At 45.6% G+C, this 27,916-nt stretch overlaps 1 protein-coding gene and 1 long non-coding RNA gene across 25 annotated transcripts in view; one reads left to right on the top strand and one right to left on the bottom strand.

Moving 5' to 3' along the window:
• SIPA1L1 (signal induced proliferation associated 1 like 1) overlaps nucleotides 1-13,291 on the top strand; it is a 366,004-nt gene extending 352,713 nt beyond the window's left edge. For 22 of the 24 annotated variants that reach the window (XM_086709388.1, XM_086709371.1, XM_086709372.1 and 19 more), the window contains 4 exons: nucleotides 8,309-8,455; nucleotides 9,787-9,901; nucleotides 12,173-12,257; nucleotides 12,900-13,291. In XM_086709388.1, the coding sequence (XP_086565514.1) occupies nucleotides 8,309-8,455; nucleotides 9,787-9,901; nucleotides 12,173-12,257; nucleotides 12,900-13,043 (491 nt within the window). In that variant the 3' untranslated portion in view covers nucleotides 13,044-13,291. The remainder of the gene's footprint in view (nucleotides 1-8,308; nucleotides 8,456-9,786; nucleotides 9,902-12,172; nucleotides 12,258-12,899) is intronic. The other 2 variants (XM_025918510.2, XM_025918512.2) reach the window with 1 other exon arrangement.
• LOC147579849 (uncharacterized) lies at nucleotides 1,666-13,707 on the bottom strand. The gene is made up of 4 exons (XR_015252218.1): nucleotides 13,513-13,707; nucleotides 11,707-11,959; nucleotides 6,391-6,642; nucleotides 1,666-1,761 (listed from the first exon to the last, which is right to left on the bottom strand). It is a non-coding gene; the product is annotated as an uncharacterized LOC147579849 (long non-coding RNA).
• Nucleotides 13,708-27,916: the final 14,209 nt, after the last annotated feature.

Genomic DNA, 27,916 nt, shown 5'->3' with positions numbered 1-27,916 from the left:
CATCTGGCCTAGTGTGTCATTTAAGGCTGATATTTCCTAATTGACTTTGCCTAGATGATCTATCCATTGATGAAAGTGGGTTAACAAATATCCCCTATTATTGAATTGCTGTTTCTCATTTTAGGTCTGTTTATATTTGTTTCATATATTTAGGTACTCCCATGTTAGGTGCATAAATATATACAAATGTTACATCCTCTTATTGGATTGGCCCCTTTATCCTTATATGTCTTTGTTTTAAAGTCTTTTTTGTCTGATAGCAGGATAACTATACCAGTTTTCCTTTGGTTTCCATTTGCATGGAATATCTGTTGTCATTCCTTAACTTTCAGTCTGTGTGAGTCCTTATTTCTGAAGTAAGAAGCATATAGACATATACAGAAGTATATAGAGGGGTTGTGGTTTTTTTTATACAGTCACCCTGTGTCTTCTAATTGGAGAATATGGTCCATTTACATTTAAAGTAATTATTGATAGCTAATACACTTTTTACTGTTTTGTAGTTCCTCTGTGTTCCTTTCTTCTTCAGCTCTCTTCCTTTGTGGTTTAATGACTTTCTGTAGTGGTGTGCTACAATTCTTTTCCCTTTATATTTTGCGTTACCTATTGTTAGGTTTTTACTTTGTGGTTACCATGAGGTTTTCATATAACAACTTATAACACTTTACTTTTGGTTCATAACAACTTACGTTTAAAAGTATTCTAAAGTTCTACATTTTTACAACCCCCCCAACAATTTATGTTTTTGATGTCACAGTTTACACCTTTTTTATCTTGTTTATCCCTTAATTAGTTACAGTTGACCCTTAAGCAACAAGGGGGTATGAGGTATCAACCCCCTGTACAGTAAAAAATCTGTGTATAACTGTTCACTTTCCCAAAATATAACTATTAATAGCCTACTGTTGACTGGATGCCTTACCAATAACATAGTCATTTGCAAATATTTTGTATGTATTATATACTGTATTCTTACAATAAAACTAAAGAAAATATTGAAAACTATAAGAGAAGGTACATTTACGGTACTGTACTGTAAGTCCACCTTGTCTGCTTACATGATTAATCATTGGTCAGTACCTACACCAACTTTGTCTCATGATACAAAACACTGTAGATGTCACACGTATTATTAACACTAGACAGCAAAAGTGAAAAGGAATGCATATTTATTTACAAGGATAATATTTATGCACTGATGATGAAGCAGCAGCAATATGATTACTCTATGGTAGCCTAGTGGAATTGATACGATAGCCTAGCATATACACTAATGAATGAATTGCTATAAAAGTTTTATGGCATAAAGTATTAGTCATATGTATAGCACAGTTTTAGAAACATGGTTACGTTAAAAAAAAAAAAAAAAAACACTTAACCTCCAATAGACTGATACACAGTTTTCTCCCAATTACGAGTGAGAGGAATACTTTATGGTAATGTAATTCTTTGAAAGCAAAATACAAAACAGGAAGAAAACTAAAACGTTACTACTTTTATATTAAATATCACTCACCTTATGCCTATGTAAGGACAAGCTGTTCACTCCCATACGAGACTGGCACATTGCATGATGACTATTTCACCCATGACGATGATGACACACAGGTACCTCCTACAGTTCTTGCTGTACAGTTACTAGATTTTCACATGAAAACACTTACATACACAATAGGTAAGTTTATTAGTTGTATGGCCTGATGATTACTTACTATTCATGAAGCGGAAGTGGATCGTAAAGGTCTTCACCCCATCTTCACACTGAGTAGGCTGAGGAGAGGGAGAAAGACGAGGGGTTAGCCATGCCGTCTCAGGGCCAGCAGAGGTGGCAACAGAAGTGGGAGAGGCAGACACGTTCCGTGTAACTCTATGGAGATACACTGCAATTTCTGACTTTTTTGCTTTTTCATTTCTCTGAATATGTTTCTATACAATAATGACCCTCCACTAGCTTTCCTTTCAGTGTCCACATCATAGGTTCTTGTTGTAAAAGAAGTCAAAAGCAGTTCTACATAACCCGAACTCTTCTGTGACAATTTGTTTTCTGGCACTGCTTCTTCTACGTCTCATTCCTCATCATCTGGCACTGGTTTGGAAATACTCCTCTCCATCAAGTCATCTTCTATTAATTCCTCTGGTGTGGTGTCTGTTAGCTCTTGGCTTTCCCCAAGATCTACATGTTGAAACCCTTCACCTCCTGCCTTTTTTTCCCATGTCTGTAGGCTCCTTCATGATTTCCTTGGTCGGTTCTGTCATCAATCCTGTGAAGTCCTGCACAACATCTGGACCGTTTTCTTGAGCAGGAGTTTATTATTTTGGGCTTGGTGGTTTTCACAGCTTCCTGTCTAATGACGATTTCATGAATTTCATGGTGTTTTCTCTATCACGGTTCTCTTCCATAGTGTTGACAGTCCTTTTCAAAGAGTACTGTGTAATCAGTCTTAAAGGTTCTTATGACTCCATGATCTGGAGGCTGAATTAGAGATATCGTGTTTGGGGGCAAGTAAACCAACCCTTTGGTATTGAACTCGTGGGGCTCTGGGTGGCCAGGGCCATTGTCCAATATCAAAGAACTTTAAAAGGCAGTTCCTTAATGGCAAGGTACTTCCTGACTTCATGGACAAAGCATCAATGGAACCAGTCCAGAAAAACAGTCCTCATTGTCCAGGCCTTCTGGTACAACCAGAAGACTGGAAGCTGGTATTACTTCCCTTCAGGGCTCAGAGGTGAGTGAGTTTATAGATAAGGGCAGTCCTGATCCTAACCTGAACTGCACTTGCACAAATAGTAGAGTTAGCCTATCCCTTCCTGCTGCACACTTGTCTTCATATGGAGTAAATAATAAGTGTCTCTTATGGCATTTTACGCCAGAATAGAGATTTTGTCTGCATTAAATCCCATTCAGGCAGATATCCTGTCTCCTCATTGATTTTCTAAATGGCATCTGGGAACTTGTCTGCTGCATCTTGGTTGGTGGAACTGCTCCTCTGGTTATCTTGAGCATTTGTAAAACCAAGCCTCTTTCTAAAATTATCAAACGATCCTTTGCTGGCATTAAATTCTACAGCTTCAAATCTTTCACCTTCCTTTTGCTTTGCATTGTCACGTGATGACATTGTTTTTTTCGTGAATCCTATTAGTGTCTGCAGGAATGCCTTTCTTATCAGCAGTCCTGCACTCACATAAGAGCTGCATTTTGAATATGAGATAAAAAGATATTTCACAGAAAGTACGAGGCTTCCGTGCTTACTGGCACAGCTGCAGCATCGGCTTCATGAATCTCCTCTTCTTTTTCCACAATGGTCCTTAGGCAAGATTCATTTAGCTCAAAATGGCAGGCGGCTACAGGAGGAGACCTCAATCTATGATACATATCAAGCAATTAAACTTTTTTTGTGTAATTTCATGTCTTTCTGCTTTTGGGGAAAACTTTGAGCATCGGTAGTAGTACTTCGAATGGGTCCCATGGTGTTATTCAGGGTCCGTGGTATTGCACTAAACACAATGAAAAGTATATGAGAACGGAGATCACTTTTTACTGTGATACCCAGTTTACTGGTGAGAAGAACTGCTCATGCAGAGGTGATTAGCCTCACTTGCATTTTGAGTGGATATATGTTCCACACCAGGCCTCCCTGAGATAGCAACAGGAAGTAGCTACAAAATCACTGCAGTAGGATGCAGTATGTACTCTAGTTAATTTTGTGCAATTATGATTTAATACCACATCTTTGTTCATATTTCTCTTATCTGTGAGTGGTGCCATGTACTGTATGTGCAAGTTTTAATGAATTTTAACTTTTATAATAGACATATATTTTATGCATTCATGACATCCTTACCTTTTTTGATATTTCTAAGCTACGTGGTTTGTCTGCAAGTTTTTCAAATGGTTGCAAATCTCCAAAAATTTTTCCAAAATTTTATAGAAAAAAGTCCACATAGAACCATGTGGTTCAAACCTGTGTTGTTGAAGGGCCAACAGTAAAATAGTTACTTCTATTACTTTTGTCTTTTAACCTTCATACTAGGCTTATAAGTAATTATTTTACTACCACCTTTCCTATATGTTTACCTTTTCCAGTAAGATTTATACTTGAATGTTTTCTTGTACTAATTAGCACTTTTTTTTTCAGCTTAAAGAAGTCCCTTAAATGTTTCTTGTAAGGCCAGTCTAGTTGTGTTGAACTTAGTTTTTGTTTGTCTGGAAAACTCTATCCCATCTTCAATTCTGAAGGACAGCTTAGTTGGGTAGAAGATTCTTGGTTGGCAGTTTTTTCTTTCAGCATTTTGAGTACATCATGCCACTCCCTTCTGGCCTGGAAAAGCTTCTGCTGAAGTCTTAATGGGGATTCACTTGTACATAACAAGTTGTTTTCCTCTTGCTGCTTTTAAGATACTCTCCTTGTCTAATTTTGGAGATTTTAATTGTAATGTGTCTTGGTGTGGGTCCCTTTACGTTCATCTTATCTGGAACTCTCTGATCTTCCTGGATCTGGATGGATGTTTCCTTCCCCAGGTTAGGGTAGTTTTCAGCCCCTTTTGCTCTCTTCTCCTCCTTGGATCCCTATAATGCAAATGTTGGTCTGTGTGATGTTGCCCTATAGGTCCCTTAAGCTATTTTCACTCTTTTTCATTCTTTTTCCTTTTTGCTGCTCTGATTGGGTGAGTTCCATTGCCTTGTCTTCGAATCCACTGATCCTTTCTTCTGCTTCATCTAATCTGCTGTTGAACCTCTTTAGTATAATTTTCAGTTCAATTATTGTATCCTGAAGCTCTGTGACTTCTATTTAATATTTTCTTGTATTTTCTTTTTGTCTTTCAGCTTTGTTGAAGTTATCACTGTGTGCATCCATTCTTCTCCCAAGTTCAGTGAGCATCTTTATGACTGTTACCTTGAACTCTTTGTCAGGCAGGTTACTTAGGTCCATTTCATTAAGGACTTTTCCTATGATTTTATCTTGTTCTTTTGTTTGTTACATATTCCTCTGTTTCCTCCTTTGTCTGGACTCCTTGTGTTGGTCTATGTATTAGATAAGACAGCTGCCTCTCCCAGTCTTAAAGGAGTGGCCTCATGTGGGAGATGAACCTTACTGTTCGACCCTGCCCTAGCTCTTTCTTGTCTCTCAAACCTCTGTGATTGTCCAAAGGGCCTATTTTATTTTTAATGGATCTCAGTAGTTGGGGGTGTGCCAAGACCAGTGTCCCCAAAGGGAAGGATCTCAGCAGCTAGACTTAGACTGATTGTAAACCAGACACTCTGGCAGCAAGTATGCAAATCTAAACAGTCCTGTGGGACCACAAATGTAAGCCCCACTGGCCACCAGAGCCAGGCGATTTCATAGTGTCACCTTGGATGGCCAGTCATAAAAATCAGCACACTAGATGAGTGTATAAGTTCATTTCTGAGAACAGCAGGCTGGAGGAAAGCAGAGGGCAAGCACAAAGATCGCATCCACTGGCCTCCATGCCCTGTGAGCACCTCTGTGGGCCCCTAGCTGTGTGCCAAACCTGAAGCCTGCCCCTAGGCCAAAGCTCCAGAACAAGCAAATAAACCTCTGTCACAGGAAGACTAGCAGTTGTTTTGGTCTGCTCTCTGTGCACTGCCCTGCTGGTGGTAGCCTGTCAAGAACTGTCCCTCCAATTGTTTAAATCCCATAGGATCCAGGAACGCAGCCCTCCCCACCACCCCCCCCCCCCCCCTTGCAGCCACCAGAGCCAGATGAGCAAGGGGCATCCCCTGGGTGGCAGCCATAAAAACTGAGACTCCAGATGCATCTAAAAACCTCCTCCTGGCATGCTTGGTAAGATTTCCAGACCTTACCCAAGACCTGCTGAAGTTCAATTTTAATACACAAGTATAGTTTTGGCATTATATTTTTACCAAACTTCCCAGCTGCTTACTATGATTGGGCAGATTTGGCTAACATTAAATTATTTTTTAGAGACTTGTATCCACTGGCTCCCTCCAGCTACCATATGAACCCAGACTTTCCATTGTTCTATCTTTCCTTGACTGTGAGGGTATTGCCTGTGGTGTCCACCAGTCATTGTCAGTTCATTCATTTGGTGAGCAGGCAAGTACTAGCTTAGGGAAAGGCATAGTATTGATGCCAGGCACCTCCATGTTCTTGCCTTTGGTTCATAAATACCTTGTTTGCTCTGTGACCTAACTAGATCCCAATTTTATTAAAGGCCATATTCTGGCACTATGGGTTTAAATTTGTTCTTTTCCTTTCTCCTCTCTCTATCCACCTATATTCCAGGGTTCTGCACCCACGCTCCCCACTGTGACCCAGCCCAGCAGATGCCTATTATAGAACCTCTGGTCCTGCTTGTTTATTATGCCTGTCTGCCCTTATTTCACATTCTGCCTCCATTTGTACTCACCTTTCTCTTCCTTTCTTTGCTACTTCTTTGGAGCAGTGTTTTCTTTGACCCTCCTGTTTGCCTCGTTTGCTTTCTCCCTGCTCCCCTCTACAGTCCCCTTCTCGCCGATGGCAGACATCACTCAGGGATCATGCCAGCTTCTCTCAGATTCCAGCTGCTTCCTCTCCCTTATCTGGCTTCTCTTTTCTCCACGAGGTCACCCTCCAATGAACCAGGTGACACACGAAATGACCACTTCTTACCATCTAGACTCTAGAAGAAAAAAAAAAAAAACCTCCTGGTGGTGACCAAATAGGCCCTACCCTTTTCTCCCCTTGTGCCTCCGCATTGGTGTTCCTCTTCCCTGAATTCCGTTGCTCCTGTGACAAACCCTTTGTGAAGGCGTGTCTGCGTATGTCGTGTCAAAGGAGACCCTGTCTTCTAAGCGACCTGGAAATCACACCCACAGTCATTGTCCAGCCAAGGAAGCCATGCCTTCTCACTTTCCTGAAAGTCAGCCAGCAGCCCAGTGTGCCCCCCTGTCCTGAATGGAGCAAGCCTTGTTGGGCCGATCCCTCAGCCCTTGTTTCAGTGACTGTCACTGAAATGTGTTTGGGCAATGCGGAAGCAGCAACCTCTTTTTCACGTATGGAAATTTGGGCACCAGAGAGAAAAGGGCAGAGGGGTTGTGAGTGACACACAAAATTGTTCCACCCACTTACCCTTGGTGGGAGCAGGTTTAAACAGAGCAAAGCGTTTAATATCTGGCAGTATTTGTTGATTTCCATTTACTCACAATTTTGCTAATTTTAAGCACATTAATAACTGGCAGCTGCAGTTCAGAGCAGTTCTTTATGTAATTTGAAAGGGAAAACAAGCACTAAATATACTCTGGTTTGCCAGGCTATCATAATTGGTGAAACTTTTTAACTCCTTGTAAACAGGTATTTCTGGAGCCACTTAGTGATTTCAGCTGAGCTTTTAGCTCACGTTGGCATGGATTTTAGTGCTGCAGTCACACTCTGCCCTGTTGAGAGCATTTACACGTCATGAGCCCAGCAGCCCTCCCCCTCTGTTCTCTGCCCTATGAACTTGAGCACTAGCAGCCTACCGGTGGCTCACTCTCTGCCCCAGGCCAGGCAGAGGTCTGTCCTTATGATGGCTTCCTATCGGTATTTTTAAAATGGTCCCCTCAGAGGCAGCTCAGGCTGTGGGACTGCTGTGATCCCAAACCAGTCCCAAGAGTAGCTCCTTGTGCCCTTGGGAAGGGGAAGAAGGCCAGCACCAATCCTAACATCCCCTTCTTGTAGGAACTCCCATCTGGATAATCGAGCACCCTCACATCATCTGATTCGGTGCTCACACCGCCCTGCAGACACATCCCCAGGGTACAGGGCCAGCGGGGTCTGGGGAGAAGTCTGTCTCTCCTGCCCCAGGGGTGCAGGGGGTCCACAGGCAGGTGGGTCAGAGTCCGGGTCCCAGTCCAGTGAGAACGACCCTACTATCCCCTGGAACAGATACCAACAAGCTTCCTGGTCTGGCTTCAAACCCCAGTTGTCTGTCAAACCACACTTCAGCATCCTAGCCTGAATCCTTGACTGAAAAAAAGCAAGACACTGGAGCCACCCTGGGCCCCACTGTAGGCAGACAGCTTCCCACAAAAGCAGACATGTTGCCTGGGTGCAAAACTAACTTTTCTGTGTCTCACGCTACTAGAAATGAGATAGAGGGAGGTTATTGAAAAATGAGTTAAGACTGGAAGAAGCCAGCTCCTGGTTCACATCAGCTTTAGGACAGCCCCTCGTGGCCTGCTGGATTAGAAACAGATTCCAGACAACAACTGAGTTAGAAATCTGCTGCGGTAACAGGAACTGGGTAAGACCTTGAGCGGTTCTTCTGTGGGCATGAGAAGTATCTGATCTTTCTTCTCTTCCTGTAGGAGAGTTCTCAGCCTCGGACAGCTCCCTCACTGACGTCCAGGAGACTCGAAGGCCACCCATGCCCGACCCTGGCCTGATGCCCCTGCCCGATGCTGCTGCGGATTTGGATTGGTCCAACCTGGTGGACGCTGCAAAGGCCTATGAGGGTGAGTCTGCTGCAGACCAAACAGGACAGCACAGGACTGGCAGGGCCACGCTGGGGTTTGGGCGGTGCGAGGCTCCGGTCCGTCCCTGTCCACTCGGTTTCCTCCAACACCCCGACAGCACATGGACTTGACCGGCACAGCCAGAAACAGTTGAACCCACAGTTACCGAGTACTCGGTAGGGGCACACGTTGCATGATTTAAACAGGTGGAGCCTGCCATCTCCTCCACAGAGGAATTCACAGCATTGTGCCTCACCTGCCCATGCGTGGGGAGGGCAGGGTGTGGGGGGGAATCCCAGCTGTCACTTGACTGAAGAGATCACACGTTCAGAGAGAGTCTTTCACCGCATTGTAAAGACATCATTGCAAAGTGCGTCGTTGGATCTGTTAGGATGCTTGGTCCACTTGGCTGGCCCCAGTCTCGACAAATGTCAGGGACACTCCCTTTGTGCTCCTTGTTCACCTCTCCGGACTCTGGTAGCACATTTCCCGTGACTAAATAATGCTGTGTATGTGGACAAAAATTGTCAAATACCTGTTTTGAATAGACTGACTTCACTCTATGTTCGTCAATGTAAACTCTCTGGAAATACTCTTTAAAAAACGGTGATAGCAGATGAATGGTTTGGGGCTTGTCTTGCTCTTGCTTGAAGAATTGAATGTAGCTATTCAGTCAAGCTAGAGTTTTCAGGAGAAATGGATTAGGCCACAGAATTCAGAAGTCCGGCCACCATGGCGGAGTCCACAGGGCATCCGTCCCCATGTTAGCTGATGGTACTTCCCCAGTACTGTCTTGATTTTAACTTTCGATTTGTTGGTCACTCTTTTATCTAAGATGGAAGTAGTTTTGAGTTTTTAACGAGAGGTTTTTCAAACTTTGATTTCGTTTTCTTGGCTCGTTTTTGGTTTGGTATATTTTGGAATACGTATGGTTGGACTTTGGCTGAAGCCAACGGAGATAGCCAGCTATCTTGTGGAAAACATTTCTAGAAGTGCATTTTATATCCTCACCCGGTGGAAAGCCTTGGTCTGGAAATTTGGCACAATGCCCGTTTCCAGGGAAACATTTCATAGAATGCTACTTTGATGAGTAATGAAAGGAGGACTACAAATCGATTCACAAGTATTTTTCAAAGAGAACTGACAACGCTACTGTCCTCTTACTGCTTCAACAGTAATTTTTTTCCTACACGGGTCAGGAGCTAGGTTTCGGAGGCCTCCGCACACACTGTTCAGATCTGACCCTCGGTGTAGGCCAGTTGTTGACGTTTGAGAGATAGGACCTAGGATGTGGCTCTAACATCCTGAATGGCTTCTTCTCTCCCTTCCAGTCCAGAGAGCCTCCTTCTTTGCTGCTGCTGATGAAAACCACCGCCCCTTGAGTGCCGCGTCCAACAGTGACCAGCTGGAGGAGCAGGCGCTGGCCCAGATGAAGTCTTACAGCAGGTCGGTTACCCAGTGGTGAGGCCACCACCCTGCACCGTGTGTCGCCTCCTCTAGTGACAGCAAGTGTGGGGAAGAGGAGACGGAGGCCACGTCTCCTTTGATTAGCTGCTCAAAGCTCAGCAGCACAGGGCCAGGCTCATCACATTTTAGAACGCTTTGTAACTAAGTACTGTAAACATGATTAAACTGTTCTTGGTGACTTAGAATCACGAATAGTCATCATTATTTGACATTGTGATACACGTATGCCCTCGGGGCTTATCAGGTAAGGTAAGAAAAATCACTTGCCTTGTAGCCTTGAGCCTGGTTTTGGAATCTGTCCCTCTGCTCTCTGTTGGTCGTGCTCGGGAACATGGCGCTATCTTTGCAGGTCCCAGGGGGCAGCTTCAGAGCTACATTAGGTCTGGGTCACAAGGGTGGGTAAGAGAGATCAGATACAGAATGAAAGGCAAGCAATGACTGAGGCCTTGAGGGTTTTCTTAAGAGTTAGGAGCTGGGATTTTGACTTCCGTTTTAACTGTGTAGAGGCAGACTTCCATTTTCCCTCTGTTTCAAGCGGTGAGGATGTTGGATATATATGTGTCATATTATGGATATTAAAGCAGCCCATGGGCTGCCATGGTACACGCATTAAGCGCTTCTTGACACAGAATAATTTCATCAATTTGAAATCTCCCTTTAAAACCTTTTGAGGGCAGTTAAGAATCCAGGTATCTCTAAAACTTGGTCAGAAACAGACAATAGGAAAAGTGAGGTCGGCATAGGTTATCCAGACAGCCTGTGGGACCTGTTCCTGAAGACTCCTCAGAGCAAGTGTGCAAGGAAATGCCCTTCAGAAGAGAGAAGAGGAGGAATGTGTTGTTGGTCAGAAGTATAATGGAGGCCGCGTTCACTCCTATCATGGAGGTGTCTCTGGTGGGAGGGCTGCAGTTAGCTTGGCCGTTGAGAACTTTAAGGAAAAAACCCACCGAGGGTGGGGCCTCCTCCAACAGGGAGAAGTCTGAATGAACAAGTCCATCTTCCTAAGGATTATTGAGCCAACTAGTTCTTAAATCTTTGTGGAGTCATAAGATGAGGGTGATGGTTGGCACTTTTCTTTTTGTTCAGTGAACAAATAAATGAAGTTAAATGTGTTCTTAAAACTCAAGGCGTACACAGACACAAAATTCACTTTGCAAACCTTCGCAAGTCAGGATAGGCTGCTAAGGGTTTGAATTGGTCGTCCCCCATCTTAAAAGTTTGCAGATTCTTATCATTTCATTTGTTGCACTGTGAGTTTTTGCCTTTTGGGCTTGTAGATCTAGAATTAGGTCTAGAATTAGCCAAAGACATCAACACAGTTCGAGACTGCCTTTTCTTGATTCCAAAACTTCAGTCTGTCTGTACCTTCCCTTTTGACCTCTGCGAAGTGGTAGCCATGTGTAATCCCAGCGGAAGGCTCTAGATTCTTGGTTGTGTGACTCTGAGGTGGTGTATCTGGCTGGAACTCACCGGAACTTTCCACAGCTTGAATTCAGGTAGACAGGAGTTGGACGAAGAACAGTTGACAAGGGTCTTCAGCCCTTGCCCGGCTGTCTCATCCTCTAACGGGTTTTTTTTTTTTTTTTTTTTTTTTGGTGCCCCACTGGCCTGGCATTGCTATAGCACTTAGGTAAATTGGGAGAAAGAAAATTGCAGGCCTTGTTTGCTCATCACAATAGCCAAGGAGACATTAAGGTTGGACTGACAAGCTTTTGAAACCTCTGGTCTTCTTTTTTACATATTTTAAGATATTTAGACAAGCTTTCAAGACAAGAGCACGATACCTTAGCTGCAGCCGGATGAGTAACCACAGACTGTTTTACGGGGAACCAGAGACCTAGCTATCCTGGTTGCCCCGAGGCAGAGCTGACATCAGCCCCTCTGCACACAGAGGAGTGGCTCTCTTCTCAAAGCCGCTGGAGAGCGACCGCACTGCTTGACGGCTGTGTCTGCCAGAAAGTGCCTCTCCCGCTGCCAGAGCCCGTTCTCACTTTCTGTCCCGTATTCTTGTATTCTCTTGTCATGAAGTGACAGCGTCTGTAACAAAGGAAGCTAATGATTGGCTGCATTCACCCTTGTATTACCTTTTGTTAAGATTACCTTTTCCTTTTTAAAGTGAAAACGCACATTGGGTCACCGTACTGAGTAATCTGACATAAAAAAAAATACAGCGGCCTCACTAAAAAAGGGCCAAACAAACCCAGCCACAGAGGTTTCTCCTGACACCCGTCTTTTGTCTCTTGCCCCCAGCAGTAAGGATTCCTCTCCCACTCTGGCGTCTAAAGTGGACCAGCTGGAAGGTATGCTGAAGATGCTCCGGGAAGACTTGAAGAAGGTAAACACATTCTCAAAGTGCCTGGTCCGTGCAAATTGTGCTTGAACAAACGCCCTTCTTAAGTAGTGTCCGTGGACTGACCACGTGGACCATCTGTCCCTGTTTCCTCGGGACACGTGTTCCGCGGGCCACCTGGAGCCCGGTTCCCACTGACTCACACTGCGCAAGAAGGGCCTTCGTTGTCACACGTGCAGAGCAATTGTGAAAGCCCCCGAACCCCCGCCAGCCCCACCGAGCCCTCTCTCGGCCTCCCCACTCCTCGTCTCAGGGGTCAGTAGCCCAGACCCACACGTCTTCATTGTTAATCTGGGCTTTCACACCCCTTCTTCACACAAGAAGAATTGTTGTTTTGTTGCTCGAGTGGCTTTCACTGTGTTAAGCCAACAGCCACCAAAACAGTAGTCCAAAAGTTAAGATGGTCCTTCTTGAAGATGCTCAAGGACCCATGAATGTGTTGGCTTTCCGAAACCAACCGTGGGGAGTCTCCAGAAGACCTGTCCCCTGGTTTGAGCGAGTCTAGTACCAGGCCATGTTCACACGTTGTTAGCAGATGTTTAGGATAAAGAACAGAAGTGGGTGAAGGGTACAGACAGATCCCTGGCCACCCCTCCCAGCCCTTCTCTCCTCTCCCCTCCCTCCCAGGAAAAAGAAGACAAAGCCCACCTCCAGGCGGAGGTCCAGCACCTGCGGGAGGACAACCTGAGGCTGCAGGAGGAGTCCCAGAACGCCTCAGACAAGCTCAAGAAGTTCACCGAGTGGGTCTTCAACACCATAGACATGAGCTAGGGCAGGCTGAGGGGACAGGAGCGGGGGGCACGGGGGTGCTCTCCGGTGAGGTTTGGCAGTCCCTAGCCGTGACACCGAAAGCATTCTCTGCCTCCCCACCCCTCCTCCCCGGCCTCCTACTCCGGCCCCTCTCGGGGAGTGCACAACACGATTGCAGATCAACAATCATTATCTGCCTTTTGTAGAAAAGAAAAACGAAAAAGTAAATAAAAATTTTAAAAAGTAAAATAAAAGTTTAACTGCTAAAATGTGAATGTCTTTATTTTTTTGCACAATATCTTTATCTGTTATGTATTTAAAAAAAAAGAAAAAAAAAGTGGGCCTAGGCTGTCCTGGCCCATCTGCCTCTATTTCCATTAGCTCTGATCTATTTCAGGTAACCCAAGCTTTCCCTCCTTATCCTGACAAATGTCATTGCTCCTAATAAAGTTTTTAAAAGTTGTTTGTTTAGGGAGGGGGATTTCCTTACCTCTGTTCCTAAAACGTCCGGGGAGGAAGGTGCTTTAAGAAAACGCCTGCCTCCCTTGAATGGCCTGTGCATGAGCTAGTGCCCTTGTCCCTATCCTAGCCGCTGTGGGCAGGTCAGGGTTACCGCCAGGTGCACCAGAGACCGGGCTCGTGCCTCGGGCCACGCCCCCTTCCTGTCCCGCATTGTGACGTAACTCCTCCCCTGCTTCCTTTCCCCAGGCAGATGGGCCCCTGTTTGTCTGGTGTGACTGAGTCCCACCAGGTTGGAGTCCGCCTCTCCACGGCTTCCTGGCTCCAAACGTTCATTGGGTTCAGAATTCCTCCAGACTAAAAACTCGTTTGCATTTTGGTCAAAAGTACAGTTTTTGTTCGAGGTGTTTAAAGATGAAAATGTGGCAAAATTGGGCTCTTTGGCGCCCTCAAAATGACCATATTAATTAATCAATCCTCTCCAAAGCCAGATTTCACCAGTGTTTATAACTAGGGAAAGTGAATGTTAAACTGTTTCCTGCTTGCTTGTTAGGAGCAACGACTGTGATAACAGAATGGGCTTTGAAACCTGCATGTCCCAGTGTGCGATTTAAGCACGGCATTTGCTGAATCCCTTTGTGGCCGAAGGATTCCGCTGCAGAAATGACTTGATGTGCTCTTTGTCCTGTCTAGTGCTCTAGCCACTCTGGGTCCTCTGGTCATCGTTCCAAGGCTCCCAGTCCTGCAGACAGACACGCTGGGCCCACCAGTGTTGAGGAACCCAGGGAGCCCCTGGTGGCCTTGTTCCCTGCCTTCATAAAATGTCACTCAGCTGACACCCGGGTCCCTTCAGTGGCAACTCTGATCTAGGGAAAGTTCCGCAACGTAGTGTCCTCTGTGTGGAAGCTCCCTGCCCCAAGTGATCTCGGCTCCTTCCTCCAACCCTGACAGGAATGGGATGGGTTTTCTCTCTTCTCCCCCCACCCCCTCCACCAGACTTTTCTGCTACAGTTTCATTCATGATTGTGATTTTTTTCAAGGGATTTTTTTTTTTTTCCTGGTGACATTTCCATCACGGAAAATAGGAAGATTTCGGAGTGCTTTGTAAAGATCTCAATTGTCTGTCTCTTTCTCTCTTTTGACTTGTATGAAGGAGATTGTTACATTGCCTGATAATCTCTTTGTAAATGACAAATACTGCTAACATCCAAGCATTCTGAAGTCTTGCTTATCCTGAGTTTTTATTTTGTCTTTCATTTGTTTGGGAACTTGGGGCAAGCTATTTATTAGAGTTTTGCAACAGAGTTCTTGTTTGAAGCCTTTAAAGACTACTTGTAAAATTCAAACAATAAAATTCATTTTAAATGCTCTTTTAAAACGCTTTGGTATTATTGCTTGAGGTTTTCGCATTTCAAAGACCACCCAGTAACCTGTTGACCCTCCCTGCAACCAGTGTTTTCATCAGGCTCCCTTAACACTAAAGGATGATTCTTCCAAGTTTCTGCCCCTCTTAGAATGTTAATAACCTTTTTTATTCTCTGTTCCTCGTTAGAGAATTCCTGATTTGGCTTTTCTGCTTATAATTTAATATTTGCAGAGCACTTTCTAATTAGTTCCTTCTTCATTATCCATGTGTGGATTTTCCATGACAACACTGTCATTCCCCGAGACCAGCACATGTTTGGACGGCCTCGACCACACCACCCAAATCTGTGTTAGATGTTGTGTGCTCCGGGAATACAAATGCCTGTTAATATCAGGCTGTACAAAATATAATTAGGAAAGTTAATCTGCTGAAAAAATCATAATGCATTCCAAAGCCAAATGGAACCAAATTTCTAAAAGCTACCACATCACTGTTCCTCTCCAGTGGTGCAGCTAATTGAGAACTGACAGAGTTCCTTCCTTTTATTTGGTTCAACAATTCTACAATTTCTAGAATTACAAGACAGGGTAAGACTGGATGCCCCCAGACACTCTGATTCGCAAGCTAAAAGGGTCTGTTTAGACCATGATTCTTACCTGATGGGAAGGGCTTGGACGTGGGTTGAGAGTCCCTGGGAGAAGGTGCCATTAGCCCGCGTTGAGGGAGGGTCTTCGTGCATGAGCTGACTGGCGGGGCCATTTGGTTGTGCTTCCTGTCTGCTGCCTGTGATCAACAGATGGGGTGGGGTTGGATTACTAACTCCTTAGACGGGGATACAACCGATAGTCCAAGGGCAAAGGAAATCGACCCAGTGCGCTTCGGCCATTTCTCTCTAGTTAAATGCAGAACGAGAACGAACCGTAGTCTCACCGTAGATTCCTGTCAGCAGCTTTGTGGTGCCACTTCCCCAGCGTGACCAAAGTTGACGTGAAAAGTGCAAGATGGCATACCTGGGCCAGAAACCCATGACCAGTGAAGACCTAGGCGCTGTTCACCACGAACTCTGCTACTCTAAAAGAATGATCCCATGGGAATGTTGGATACCTCTCTGTGTGTGAATTACGCCACTAACGACCTATCCGTAAGGAGTTGTCACACGCTGACAAACATTTGACTTCGACTGGGATGCGAGTCCCATCCACTACACCGCAGCTGTGTCTGTAGGTAAGTTAACCTCATCTCTGAGTCTGGGTTCCTCATCTGGCAAAATAGTAACCATGTGATGTAGTTTGAAGGATTAAATGGAACCACCTATTAAATAAAGCCATTGACTGGCAAATTTGAAGACACAACCTGTCTTCCATCTCCAGTATGTTAAGGCTGTGATGTTGTTTTTCTGGGAGAGTATCCTGAGGTGTTAATAGCGGGGTGGGATGGAAGAACCAGGATGAGCTTCCCCCCCACTCAGTTTCCTATCAGGTGCTTTCAACCCTTTGCCGTGTCTCTTAGAACGGCGATTCTCGAATTTGAGCTTCCATCAGAATCACCTGGAGGTTTTTGTTAAAACACAGGTCACAAGGCAGCATCCCCAGGATCCATGAGTTAGCAGGTCTGGGGTGGGTACTCAGTGGTGTATTTTCTCCAAGTTCCCAGGTGATGATTTAAAAGCAGGCCTTTCAAAGAATAGGGGTAACAGGTGGACATCCGTATCCATTAATAATTAAAAGAAACAGATGCTACAGTATGAGGCTCTTACGCCATATACCTGAGTGTTCTTTTGATATGTTAGCCAACCACAGAGCACTTTGCAGGGGAAACAGGCTTAAACTATAGCTAAAGAGAGTTTAAAGACCATTTTTTAAATTAAAACTTAGTAAGTTAAGGGGCGCCTGGGTGGCTTGGTCAGGTATGTGTCTGACTTCAGCCCAAGTCATGATCTCACGGTCCGTGAGTTCGAGCCCCGCGTCGGGCTCTGTGCTGACAGCTCAGAGCCTGGAGCCTGTTTCAGATTCTGTGTCTCCCTCTCTCTCTGCCCCTCCCCTGTTCATGCTCTGTCTCTGTCTCAAAAATAAACGTTAAAAAAAAATTTTTTTTTTTTTAAATAAAAGTAAGTTGCATGAATCGTTCTGCCATTTGACTTTTAAATCCCTGTGTTAACTGGATGGTACAGGAGTGCCCTTATGCCCATTAAGGGGATGGAACTAGTTACCAGGTCAGCAAGGAGTGAACTTGGTCACCTTGGGGCGACTGGCAATTCGGATGGCAGTGCTACCTAGGAGAACAAGGCAGGGGAGAGCCAGGGAAGGGTACTGGGTCAGGCCCACAGTGTGGGGCCACACAGGGAATACAAAACCTGGGAGATGTGGTTCCAGCTGGGAGTGCTGGCTTCCACTCGCTGACTTCCAAATTCAGCCCCGCCCGCTTACCCTGATCTCCTCCGAGAACCTACCCAACCTCAAAGTTCTCAAGCGAGTTTTCGACTGCCCTCATACCTGCCCCACCTGTTAAGAAACCTTTACCTAAATCCTCACGCCGCAGACCAGCCCATTTTCTTCAGTTCTGCCCGGAAAGGGGGGAGAAGGGTTGCTTAGGCTCCATACCCTTTAGATAAGCTGTAGCTCGGAGACTCGAAGAGCCTGGCGGTCCTTCCAGAGATGATCATCGCAACCTTGCTTGTACTGGCTCCTGCGCTGACCCTTCTTCGTGCTCCTTCCCACAGATGTCCTGCCTCTCCCTGGGTTTCCCTCCGCACCCGGTCAGACTTGCCCTCCGGGCCCTCCAGCCTTGCAAATGCAGCATCTCCTCCTGTCTTGCCTTCATGCGCCCCCGAGAGCTTTCACCTTCCCTTCCCTTCTACGCCTTCCCTTTCACCTTCCCTTCCCTTCTCCTTAACACCCCTTTGGCCAAGCCTGCCTTCAGTCCTGTGAGTGTGCAGAGCTCACATTGCCTTCCACTGCTGAACTCTAAACGAGCACCTCTCTCTCTGCTCCCTTACCCCTCCTTTGCCAGGCACAGCCCCTCCTTTAAACAAATGCAGATCGTTTCATCCTTCTCTTTGGACCTCTTGTGACCCATTGTCAACCTGAATGATCTCCCAAACCAAAGAACCTAAAGCTTTGGGTACCTTCCTCTGCACCTTTAGACAAATGCTTTCCTTAAGGCATCTTGTCATATGTTCCGGGGATGCATCTATGATTCCTTTTCCTTAACCAAAGCGCTGTGTTATTTTAAACGAGCCTGTCTCCCTACGCGGTTTTTTTGGGTTATACATTTGTTAGCACACCCCCAGATCTCTAATGAGGCCACCCAACCACACCTCTCCTATGCATTTCTGTAATTTAGCCCGTAAGAAAAGCATCACAAAAGGGTATCCACCGATAAAATCCAGGCTTCTTTGCAAAAGTGTAGATGGTTTGGGAGGGTGTGGGCTCTCCAGGTCAACACAGACACCTCCATCCCCTACAGCCTTCCACACTCCCAGCTCACTGTCCACATTTATGTAACTGGCCCAGTAGATAGGCATTTAAGTTGCAGTCTTCTGGATCCTATTGCCAAACCCAAGAGAGCCATATCCTTCACCAGCCCCAGCCCCCATCATACACACACACACTCCTATCACACCCCACCCTCACCTTCCTGGGAGCAAAGACTCTTAGAAAAGACACTTAAGGGGCGCCTGGGTGGCGCAGTCGGTTAAGCGGCCGACTTCAGCCAGGTCACGATCTCGCGGGCCGTGAGTTCGAGCCCCGCGTCGGGCTCTGGGCTGATGGCTCAGAGCCTGGAGCCTGTTTCCGATTCTGTGTCTCCCTCTCTCTCTGCCCCTCCCCCGTTCATGCTCTGTCTCTCTCTGTCCCAAAAATAATAAATAAACGTTAAAAAAAAAAAAAAAAGACAAGACACTTAAGAAAGGAGTTCAAGTTCCAATAGCAAACTAGGAGTGACTAACACAGGTGCCTGGAGGTGGCCTTTCAGTCACCTATCTTAGTGGGGAGGTAGGACAGAGTTGTAACTTGACCTAGTAATTATTCTAAAGAGCTTAAGGGTATTTGAAAAGAGTTACTTTTTGTAGGCTGCTTAAATGTTGTTCTGCAATCTGAAAACAATGAATATGCTCAGCAGACTTTGGTTTTAGTTGGTACAAAGATAAACTCGCCCAACATAGGTACCTTTCAAATCAATGCGGCTATAGCCTATTGCAACATGCTCTGTAAATGCAGTCTAGCTTAATACTAAAGATTCCAGCTGGAGTAGAAGCGAGGACGTCATTTACAGGCACTGGGGATAGACAATTCTACCTCTAAAAAGAAAAGATCTGGTGCAGGGTAGGAGGGGTCGGGGTACGGAGTTACTGACCACCATTTTTAAGTATTTGACATGTCATTGTATGAAGGAGAAACCACCAACCAGCCTTGATGTCTGTAGTTCTAGAGGCAAAAATGGAACCAATGGATGCCTGTTGTAGGAAACAGATTTTGTCTCTGAGATAGCTGATCAATGGTGACTGGGTGGCTTCCTGGGCTGGAAGCCAAGAATTAGGAGTTAGAGTAGGAACCACTTTGTGAAGATGCCATCCCTTCATCTTTTCTAGTGGACTCTTGCCTTCTTTAAATAAACTTGGAGTCATGAGCCACAGACTCGGGATGGAAGGAAACCATCCTCTCAAGATAGGCAGTTCTCCCTCCCAGCCCTGATGGGGTTGAATCTCCTTTTCGTTGTCCAGCCACCTGAGCGTGAGCACATCCGGTGAGGGGGAACTCACTACTTCCTGGGGCAACACACTGTACCTTTCTGTGTCCCTTTTCAGTCACTCCAGTTATTTAGGGAAAATCCATTTCCCTTTAATTTTTGTAACTACTCCCAGTCCCCACCATTTCAAATTACACAAACATGAATTTCTCTCCCCCAGTAGTAACCACCAGTATTTTGGAAAACATCAAGTGTTCTCCATGTTAGTATTCCCTTGGGACAAAAACTCTCTACTCTCTCAACTTTTCCTCCTGCGTCATGGACTCCAGCCCCTTTCCCACAATAATATAATCACATGTAACATGAATTAAGGACACAAATGCTCCGTGTGCATTAGCCCATTGAGTACTCACAACGGCCCTGTGAGGTAGGGCTAGGATTGTCCCTACTCTACCAAACAAGACTGAGGCCTAGAGAGGTCAAATCATTTATTACACTAGAATAGCTGGCGAGTGGTAGAACCAAGATTCAGATCCACACTTCGGATTCCAGAGCCAATATTCATTTAATCTGTATTTTCTCAGTCCTGGTCCAGAGGACTCCTGGTCCTCTGGGGCCTATGCTTGGTCGCATAGATCCTTGCTGAAGGGACCTAGCCAGTGAGCATCATGGTCACCAGGTCTTAAATGGGGTGGGGCTGGGGGCCATCGAAAACAAGTAAAAGTGTATCTAAAGGCCAGAAGATTAGAGGAAACTACCTCTGTGGGGGGCCCTTAACAGACAGGGGACTCGGAAGTGCTTCAACATCTCTCTCATACAAAATAGATGTTCTCCCTGCAAATTTCAACCCTAGAAGACATCTCTGTCCAATCCTGGGCCAAAGCTAGAAGTAAAAGAATCTTTGAGAAGCCTGAGTCAATGGTTCCTAGACATCAGCACCACCTGGAGAAGTTGTTGGATTCCTATTCTGTGGCTATGGGCTGAGAGTTTGGTATTCATAGGTCTGGGGTGGAGCCGTGGAATCTTCATTTAAAAAAAGGGGTTTTTTAATGTTTATTTTTATTTTTATTTAAAAAAAATTTTTTTTTTCAACGTTTATTTTTATTTTTGGGACAGAGAGAGACAGAGCATGAACGGGGGAGGGGCAGAGAGAGAGGGAGACACAGAATCGGAAACAGGCTCCAGGCTCTGAGCCATCAGCCCAGAGCCTGACGCAGGGCTCGAACTCACGGACCGCGAGATCATGACCTGGCTGAAGTCGGACGCTTAACTGACTGCGCCACCCAGGCGCCCCTAATGTTTATTTTTGAGAGAGAGAGAGAGAGAGAGAGAGAGAGAGAGAGAGAGACAAAGCACAAGTTGGGGGTGGGGGCAGAGAGAGGGAGACAGAATCTGAAGCAGGCTCCAGGTTCTGAGCTGTCAGCACAGAGCCCCATGCGGGGCCCAAACTCACGAACCACGAGATCATGACCTGAGCCGAAGTCAGACACTCAACTGACTGAACCACCCAGGCGCCCCAGAATCTTCATTTTAATAAGCATACCAAGTGTTTACACATGGATGATCCCTGAATTAGCTTCTTTGAGAAACTCCACCCTAAGCTTTCTCCCCCCAGCCCCCCCTTTTTTTTTTTCCACCCTAAGCTTTCAATAGTCCCTGGCCAGCTCTTCTGAGCCAGCAGGGAGCAGCAAGTTAAGGCAAGGTGTCACAGGTTTGAGATACCTGGTACTTTGCTGCTTCTCACCAGGGGAGAATGGCCAGCTGAGCCCAGCTGGCCAGGCAGGATTCTCAGGAGAGAAGGGTAGAGTTACCCTTTACCCGACTCTACACCAAGGGTCTCCTTTTTGAACCAAGAGGCATTTGCTTCATGGAAGTCAGTTAAAATCTGTTTCAAAACCAACGTCTAAATGTTGTACAGAATGCTCATCTCTCCTTAGGGTTAAGCGACAACAATGTTAGTTTTACACTCTGGTCTAATCAGATCTCATTGCTGATGTTGCTGTGATAATCCTGTTTCCGGTTCTGTATCCTTATCAATGAGCAGACAGGAGCCATAGATTGGTCCCTGTTTACAGCCATCAACAGACAAAGAGGCTTCTGGTTTATACCTCGAAGGCCATCGAGCGGAAAACTGTGCCTGAGGTCCTCGCAGTCCAGTCCGTTTGCTAAAGCAACGGACTGAGAGAAACAGAACCAGCCCGGCTCCCAGTGTAAACCCGGGCAAAAGCCCAAACGCGTCCTGACCGCTGGCCAAGCGCACCTGGGATGGGCAGGGGCAGTGTTGCTGGTCAGGACGTCCTCTTCTATCCAGCGTTCTGGTTCTCAATGGCCATCTAGGCTACTTCATACTTACTTAACACAACTACCACTTTGTTATACAGGCACACCTCATTTTATTGTTTATTGCACTCTGCAGATATCGTTTTGTGTGTGTGTGTGTTTTTTTTTGTTTGTTTTTTTTACAGACTAAAGGTCAGCGGCACCCCTGCACTGAGCGTGTCTATCAGCCCATTTTTCCAGTAGCATTTGCTCATTTCATGTCTCTCCGTCACATTTGGTAATTCTCACGATATTTCAAACGGTTTCATTATTATTATACTTATGACACTGATCTGTGGTCAGTAATCATTGATGTCACTATGGTAATTGCTTTTTGGTGCCGTAAACTGTGCCTCTAGAAGATGGTGAACTTAGCAAACGTTGTGTGTGTTCTGACTGCTCCATTGACCAGCCGGTCCCCCGTCTCTTTCCCTCTCCCTCTCCTCAGGCCTCCATGTTCCCTGAGATACAGAAATACTGAAATTAGGCCGATTAACAACCCTGCAACGGCCTCTAAGTTTGCAAGTAAAAGGAAGAGACGCAGGTTTTAAATCATTTTAAATCAAAAGCTAGGAACGGTTAAACTCAGCGAGGAAGGCGTGTGGAAAGCTGAGACGGGCCAAAAGCCAGGCCTCCCGCACCAAACGGTTAGCCAAGTCGTGAACTCAAGGAAAACGTTCATGAAGGAAATGACAAGTGCTGCTCCCGGGAACACACGGTTAGAAAGGGAAACAGCCTTCTTGCTGATGTGGAGAAAGTTCGAATGGTCTGCGCAGAAGATCAAACCAGCCACAGCATCCCCTTAAGCCAAAGCCTAATCCAGAGCAAGGCCCTGACCCATCAATTCTGTGAAGGCCGAGAGAGGTGAAGAAATTTCAGAAAAGTCCGAAGCCAGCAGAAGTCGGTTCATGAGGTTTAAGCAAAGAAACTGCCGCCATAACACCAAACCACAATCCAGCGAAGATGATTCAGGAAGGTGGCTCCACTGACCGACAGATTTGCAGTGTGGACGAAACAGCCTTCTATTGGAAGAAGCAGCCATCCAGGGCTTTCATAGCTAGAGAGAAGTCAGTGCCTGGTTACAAAGCTTCGAAGGCCAGGCCGATTCTCTTCGTAGGGGCTAAGACAGCTGGTGACTTTCCGTTGAAGCCAGAGTGCACTGACCATTCCGAAAATCCCAGGGCCATTCGGAACGATGCTACATTTACCCTGCCTGTGCTCTAGGGATGAAACAGGAAAGCCTTAACGACACACATCTGTCAACAACATGGGTCATGGAGTATTTTAAGCCCACTGTCGAGACAGTGCTCAGAAAAGAAAGAATCCTTTCAAAATATTGCTGCCCATTCATTAATAATACACCTGACCACCCAGGAGGCTCGGATGGAGATTTAGAACGAGATAATGTTGCTTTCAGGTCTGCTAACACAACATCTGTTCTGCGGCCCACGGATCAAGGAGTAATTTTGACTTTCAAGGCTTATTATTAAAGAAATACATCTCATAAGGATATAGTGATTCCATAGATAGTAACTCGTCTGATGGATCTGGGCAAAGCAAATTGAAAAACTTCTGGAAAGGATTTACCATTCTATATGGCATTAGGGACATTCACGATTCCTGTGGAAAACAGGATGGAGGTTCCTCAAAAAATTAAAAATAGAGGGGCGCCTGGGTGGCGCAGTCGGTTAAGCGTCCGACTTCAGCCAGGTCACGATCTCGCGGTCCGTGAGTTCGAGCCCCGCGTCAGGCTCTGGGCTGATGGCTCAGAGCCTGGAGCCTGTTTCCGATTCTGTGTCTCCCTCTCTCTCTGCCCCTCCCCCGTTCATGCTCTGTCTCTCTCTGTCCCAAAAATAAATAAACATTGAAAAAAAAATTAAAAATAGAAATGCCATAGGATCCAGTAATTTCACTACTGGGTATTTACCCAAAGAAAACAAAAACACTAATTCAAATAAGATGTATGCACTCCCATGTTTACCTGCAGCATTATTTACAATAGGCAAGATACTGACACAACTCGAGTGTCCATTCATAGATGAATGGATAAGATCCATTGATTCCATACAATGGAATATTAGTCATAAAAAAAAGGGAATGAAATCTTGCCATTTGCAACATGTATGGATCTAGAGGGTATAATGCTCAGTGAATATGATTTCACTCATATGTGGAATTTAACAAACAAAACAAATGCACAAAGAAAAAAAAGACAAAAAGACTCTTAAATATAGAGAACAAAGTGGTAGTTACCCGAGGGGAGGGAGGTGGGAGGGATGAGTGAAATAAGGGGATTAAGAGTACACTAATCATGATGAGCACGAATCACGATGAGTAACATATAGAATTGGTGAATGGCTATATCGTACGCTTGAAACTAATTAACTGTATGTTAACTACACTGGAATAAAAAACAAAAAGAACATTCATGATTCATAGGAAGAGGTCAAAATATCAACGTTAACCGGATGTTGGAAGTGGATTCCAGCTCTCCTGGATGACTTGGAGGGGTTCGAGACCTCGGTCGAGGAAGTCACTGCGGAGGTGGTAGAAATAGCAGTGGAGCCTGAAGACGGGACTGAATTGCTTTGATCTCAGGATAAAGCTCGAGCGGATGAGCAAAGAAAGGGGTTTCTTGGTGTGGAAACTACTCCTGGTGAAGATGCTGCGAAGGCTGTGGAAGTGACAGCAAAGGATTTAGAACAGCGCATAAACTTAAGCTGACCAAGCAGCAGCAGGATCTGAGAGAACGACTCCAATTTTGAAAGAAGGTCCGCTGTTGGTAAAACGCTATCAAACGGCATCACATGCTACAGAGAAATTGTTGATGAAGGGAAGGGTGAGCTGATGTGGCAAACTTTTCCGCGGTCTGATTTTAGGAAATTCCCAAGCCATCGCCCTCATCCATCAGTAGCCATCCACACTGAGGCACGACCCTCCGCCAGCAAAGAGAGGACAACTCACTGAAAGCTCGGATGATGGCTAGCAGTTTTTAGTAACAAAGTATTTCTCAATTAAGGTATATACATTGGTATTTTTTAGGCATAATGCTATTGCACATTTAATAGACTATGGTGTAGTATAAATATAACTTTTCCTGGCAAACATAACTTTTATATGCATGTGACTTGCTTTATGGCAGCGGTCTGGAACCAAATCTGCAAGATCACCAGTGTAAGCCTGTGGAAAAATCCACAGGAATTTGGGCAGGGCTCAGCTGGGTGATTCTTACGCTCCATGTCGTATTAACTGCAGTGACTTAGTGGCATTCAGCGGGGCTGGTTTAGAGGTCCAAGATGGCTTTACTCACATTCTTGGCCCCTCAGCAGTGCCCCTTCCCCCCTCTATACAGTCTCAGACCCTTTCCATGTGCTCTAACGGTGCAGTTGGGCTTCTAACGTGATAGTCAAGGCTCCAAGAGACCAACGTGGAAGCTGCCAGGCCTCCGAAAAACTAGGTCCAGAAATGCCATCTATCACTTCCCCATGTTTTTTCAAGCCAAGAGTTAAGGGGAGGGGAAACAGACCCCACCTCCCAAGGAGGGGCTTGTCAATAGGCATCATCTTGAATCTCCCATAGCTGGCCTCTTCTCTGGTTCCCATGTGATCATTCCCTCTCAGAATCTGCACTGAGACTAGAATACGAGGTTCTAGTTCAAGATGGTGATGTGGGAGGATCCTGAACTCACCTCCTCCCACAGACACTAAATCTACAGCTACATATGGAACAATTTCCTCTGGAAAAAAACCCCAAACGAGCTAAGTGACTCTTACACACTGATGTGGGTTTTTTCCTCATTTGCCCAAAGTGGGAAGGAGAGGCTGAGACACAGTCTCGTCCTAAACCCCACCTCTGATGTGTGACCCACAATTGGGAGAGAACACATAAACCACAGAACACATAAACCTGAGGCGGAAAAGGTTTATACCCACTTGTAGCACCTGAACTTTTAAGATCTGCACCCTGAGAGTCAAGCCCCCCAAATATCGACCTTAGAAGCCAACGGGGAGTGCATCCGTGAGACCCACACGGCTATAACAAACAGAGAAACAGTTCTTTTTTGTTTTTTTTTCATTTTTTAAGTGTCCGTTTATTTTTGAGAGAGAGACAGAGCGTGAGGGAGGGAGGGGCAGAGAGAGAGAGGGAGACACAGGATCGAAGCAGGCTCCAGGCTCTGAGCTGTCGGCACAAAGACCCACGCGGCTCTGAACCCACGGACAGTGAGATCGTGACCTGAGCTGACGTGGGTCGCTCAACCCATCGAGCCGCCCAGGTGCCCCACAGAGAAACAGTTCTTTTTTTTTTTTTTTTTTTAATTTTTTTAAAATTAAAAAAAAATTTTTTTTTTTTTTGAGAAACAGTTCTTAAAGGGCTCACACGTGCAGACTCTCCCCCCCCAGAACCCAGGGTAGAGGCAGAGGCTTGTTTGCTTAACTTAAAGTGTTAGCCTGAGGACCAGGCGTCTAATTAAACATACATCTAAAGGGTTACTTGGGGCGCCTCTGTGGCTCAGTCGGTTGAGCGACCCACTTCAGCTCAGGTCATGACCTCACGGTTTGGGGGTTCGAGCCCCCGCACCGGGCTCTGTGCTGACAGCTCAGAGCCTGGACCCTGCTTCGGATTCTGTGTCTCCCTCTCTTTCTGCTCCTCTGCAGCTGGCGTTCTGTCTCCCTCTGTCTCAAAAATAAATGAATATTTAAAAAAAAAAAATGTAAAGGACTACTAAGAGAATACCTTCCGAAAGCGGGGGCCAGTGGACCCCATTTTGCCCTCTCTCTCTGCCTCTCGCCAGTATCTCCTGGAAAGAAGCTTGTACTTTCATCTGGCACACTGCTTTTTGTGGCTGCCACCCAAGAGGCACCTCTAAATCGCTTGGATCTGCTGGCCAACAGGGATCGTGCTCACGGGCTTCACCGAACTGTGACATAGGAAGAAAGAGTGTTTAACCGGCTGCCATCTCTAGGGCACAGCAATCAGGCAACAGAGAGACTCCCAGTCTTTAGCCTATCTTCATAGCTCTGCCCTAAGGGTCAGACTTCTAATTAAACACACATCTAAAAGCCAACTGTCATCTTCTCTGGGCATCACCTCCCATTCTCCCTCTGCAACGTTCCAGAGCACCAGTATCCCAGAGAGGAGCCTGTGCACCTGTCTGGTGTCCCAGTGTTTAGTCTAGAGCCCTGGGTTTTGCGTTTGCCTTCCGGGAGACATCCCTTGATCCCCCGAGTCCGGTGGCCAGCAGCATTCGTGTTCACTTCGGTGTGATAGTAGCGAAGAAAGGAATAGCTGTTTACTGACTATCATCCCAGGGCTCAGGACAGCGGGGACAGAGAGAGATGCCCATTCCCGATCTTCCCCAGCCCCAGAGAGGGATTTAGGTGCAAATCTGTAAAAGCTGCAGCCTAAGGGTCTGGCTTCCAATCAGCCTGAATTTAGGTGCTAACTTAAACCCTCCCCTTCGGGACACTGATGAGTGTTGACACACCCTCACCTACTGGGAGCCACTAAAAATAAAGTTGGTTGCTCAGACAATCACAAAGATGTGGGATGTGATTAAGAGCTAAGGCAGGGTTGAACAATAAACTTCATCCTCTCCATGAGACCATTCCTTCAAGACTGGGAGAAGTGCTGTTTTATCTAATGCATAAAAAGCAACACACACACCAACACCACCACCATCACCACCAACAGAGAGTCAAGAAAAATAGATGAATGTTTTTCAAACGGAAGAGCAAAATGAAACCTCAGAAAAAGATCTTAATGAAATGGAGATAATTACTTTACCTGATAAAGAGTTCAAAATATTAGTCATGACGACGCTCACTGAGCTTGGGAGGAGAATGAATTAAAATGAAAATTTCAATAAAGTGAAAAGACCAAATAAAAAAAAATTTTAAGTACCAAATAGAAGTCACAGAGCTGAGGAATACAATAATGGAATTGAAAAATACACTAAAGGGGTTCCACGTCCGACTTGATGAAGCAGAAGAAATAAAGCCAAGGCAGTGGAACTCACACAATCAGAGCAGCAAAATGAAAAATGAATGAAAAAGATCTAAGATAG

This window comes from Puma concolor, chromosome B3 (genome assembly GCF_028749965.1).
Source record: "Puma concolor isolate L17-30 chromosome B3, mPumCon1.1.hap2, whole genome shotgun sequence".
Lineage (NCBI taxonomy): Eukaryota > Metazoa > Chordata > Mammalia > Carnivora > Felidae > Puma > Puma concolor.
This window is presented reverse-complemented; position numbering and strand designations above follow the sequence as displayed.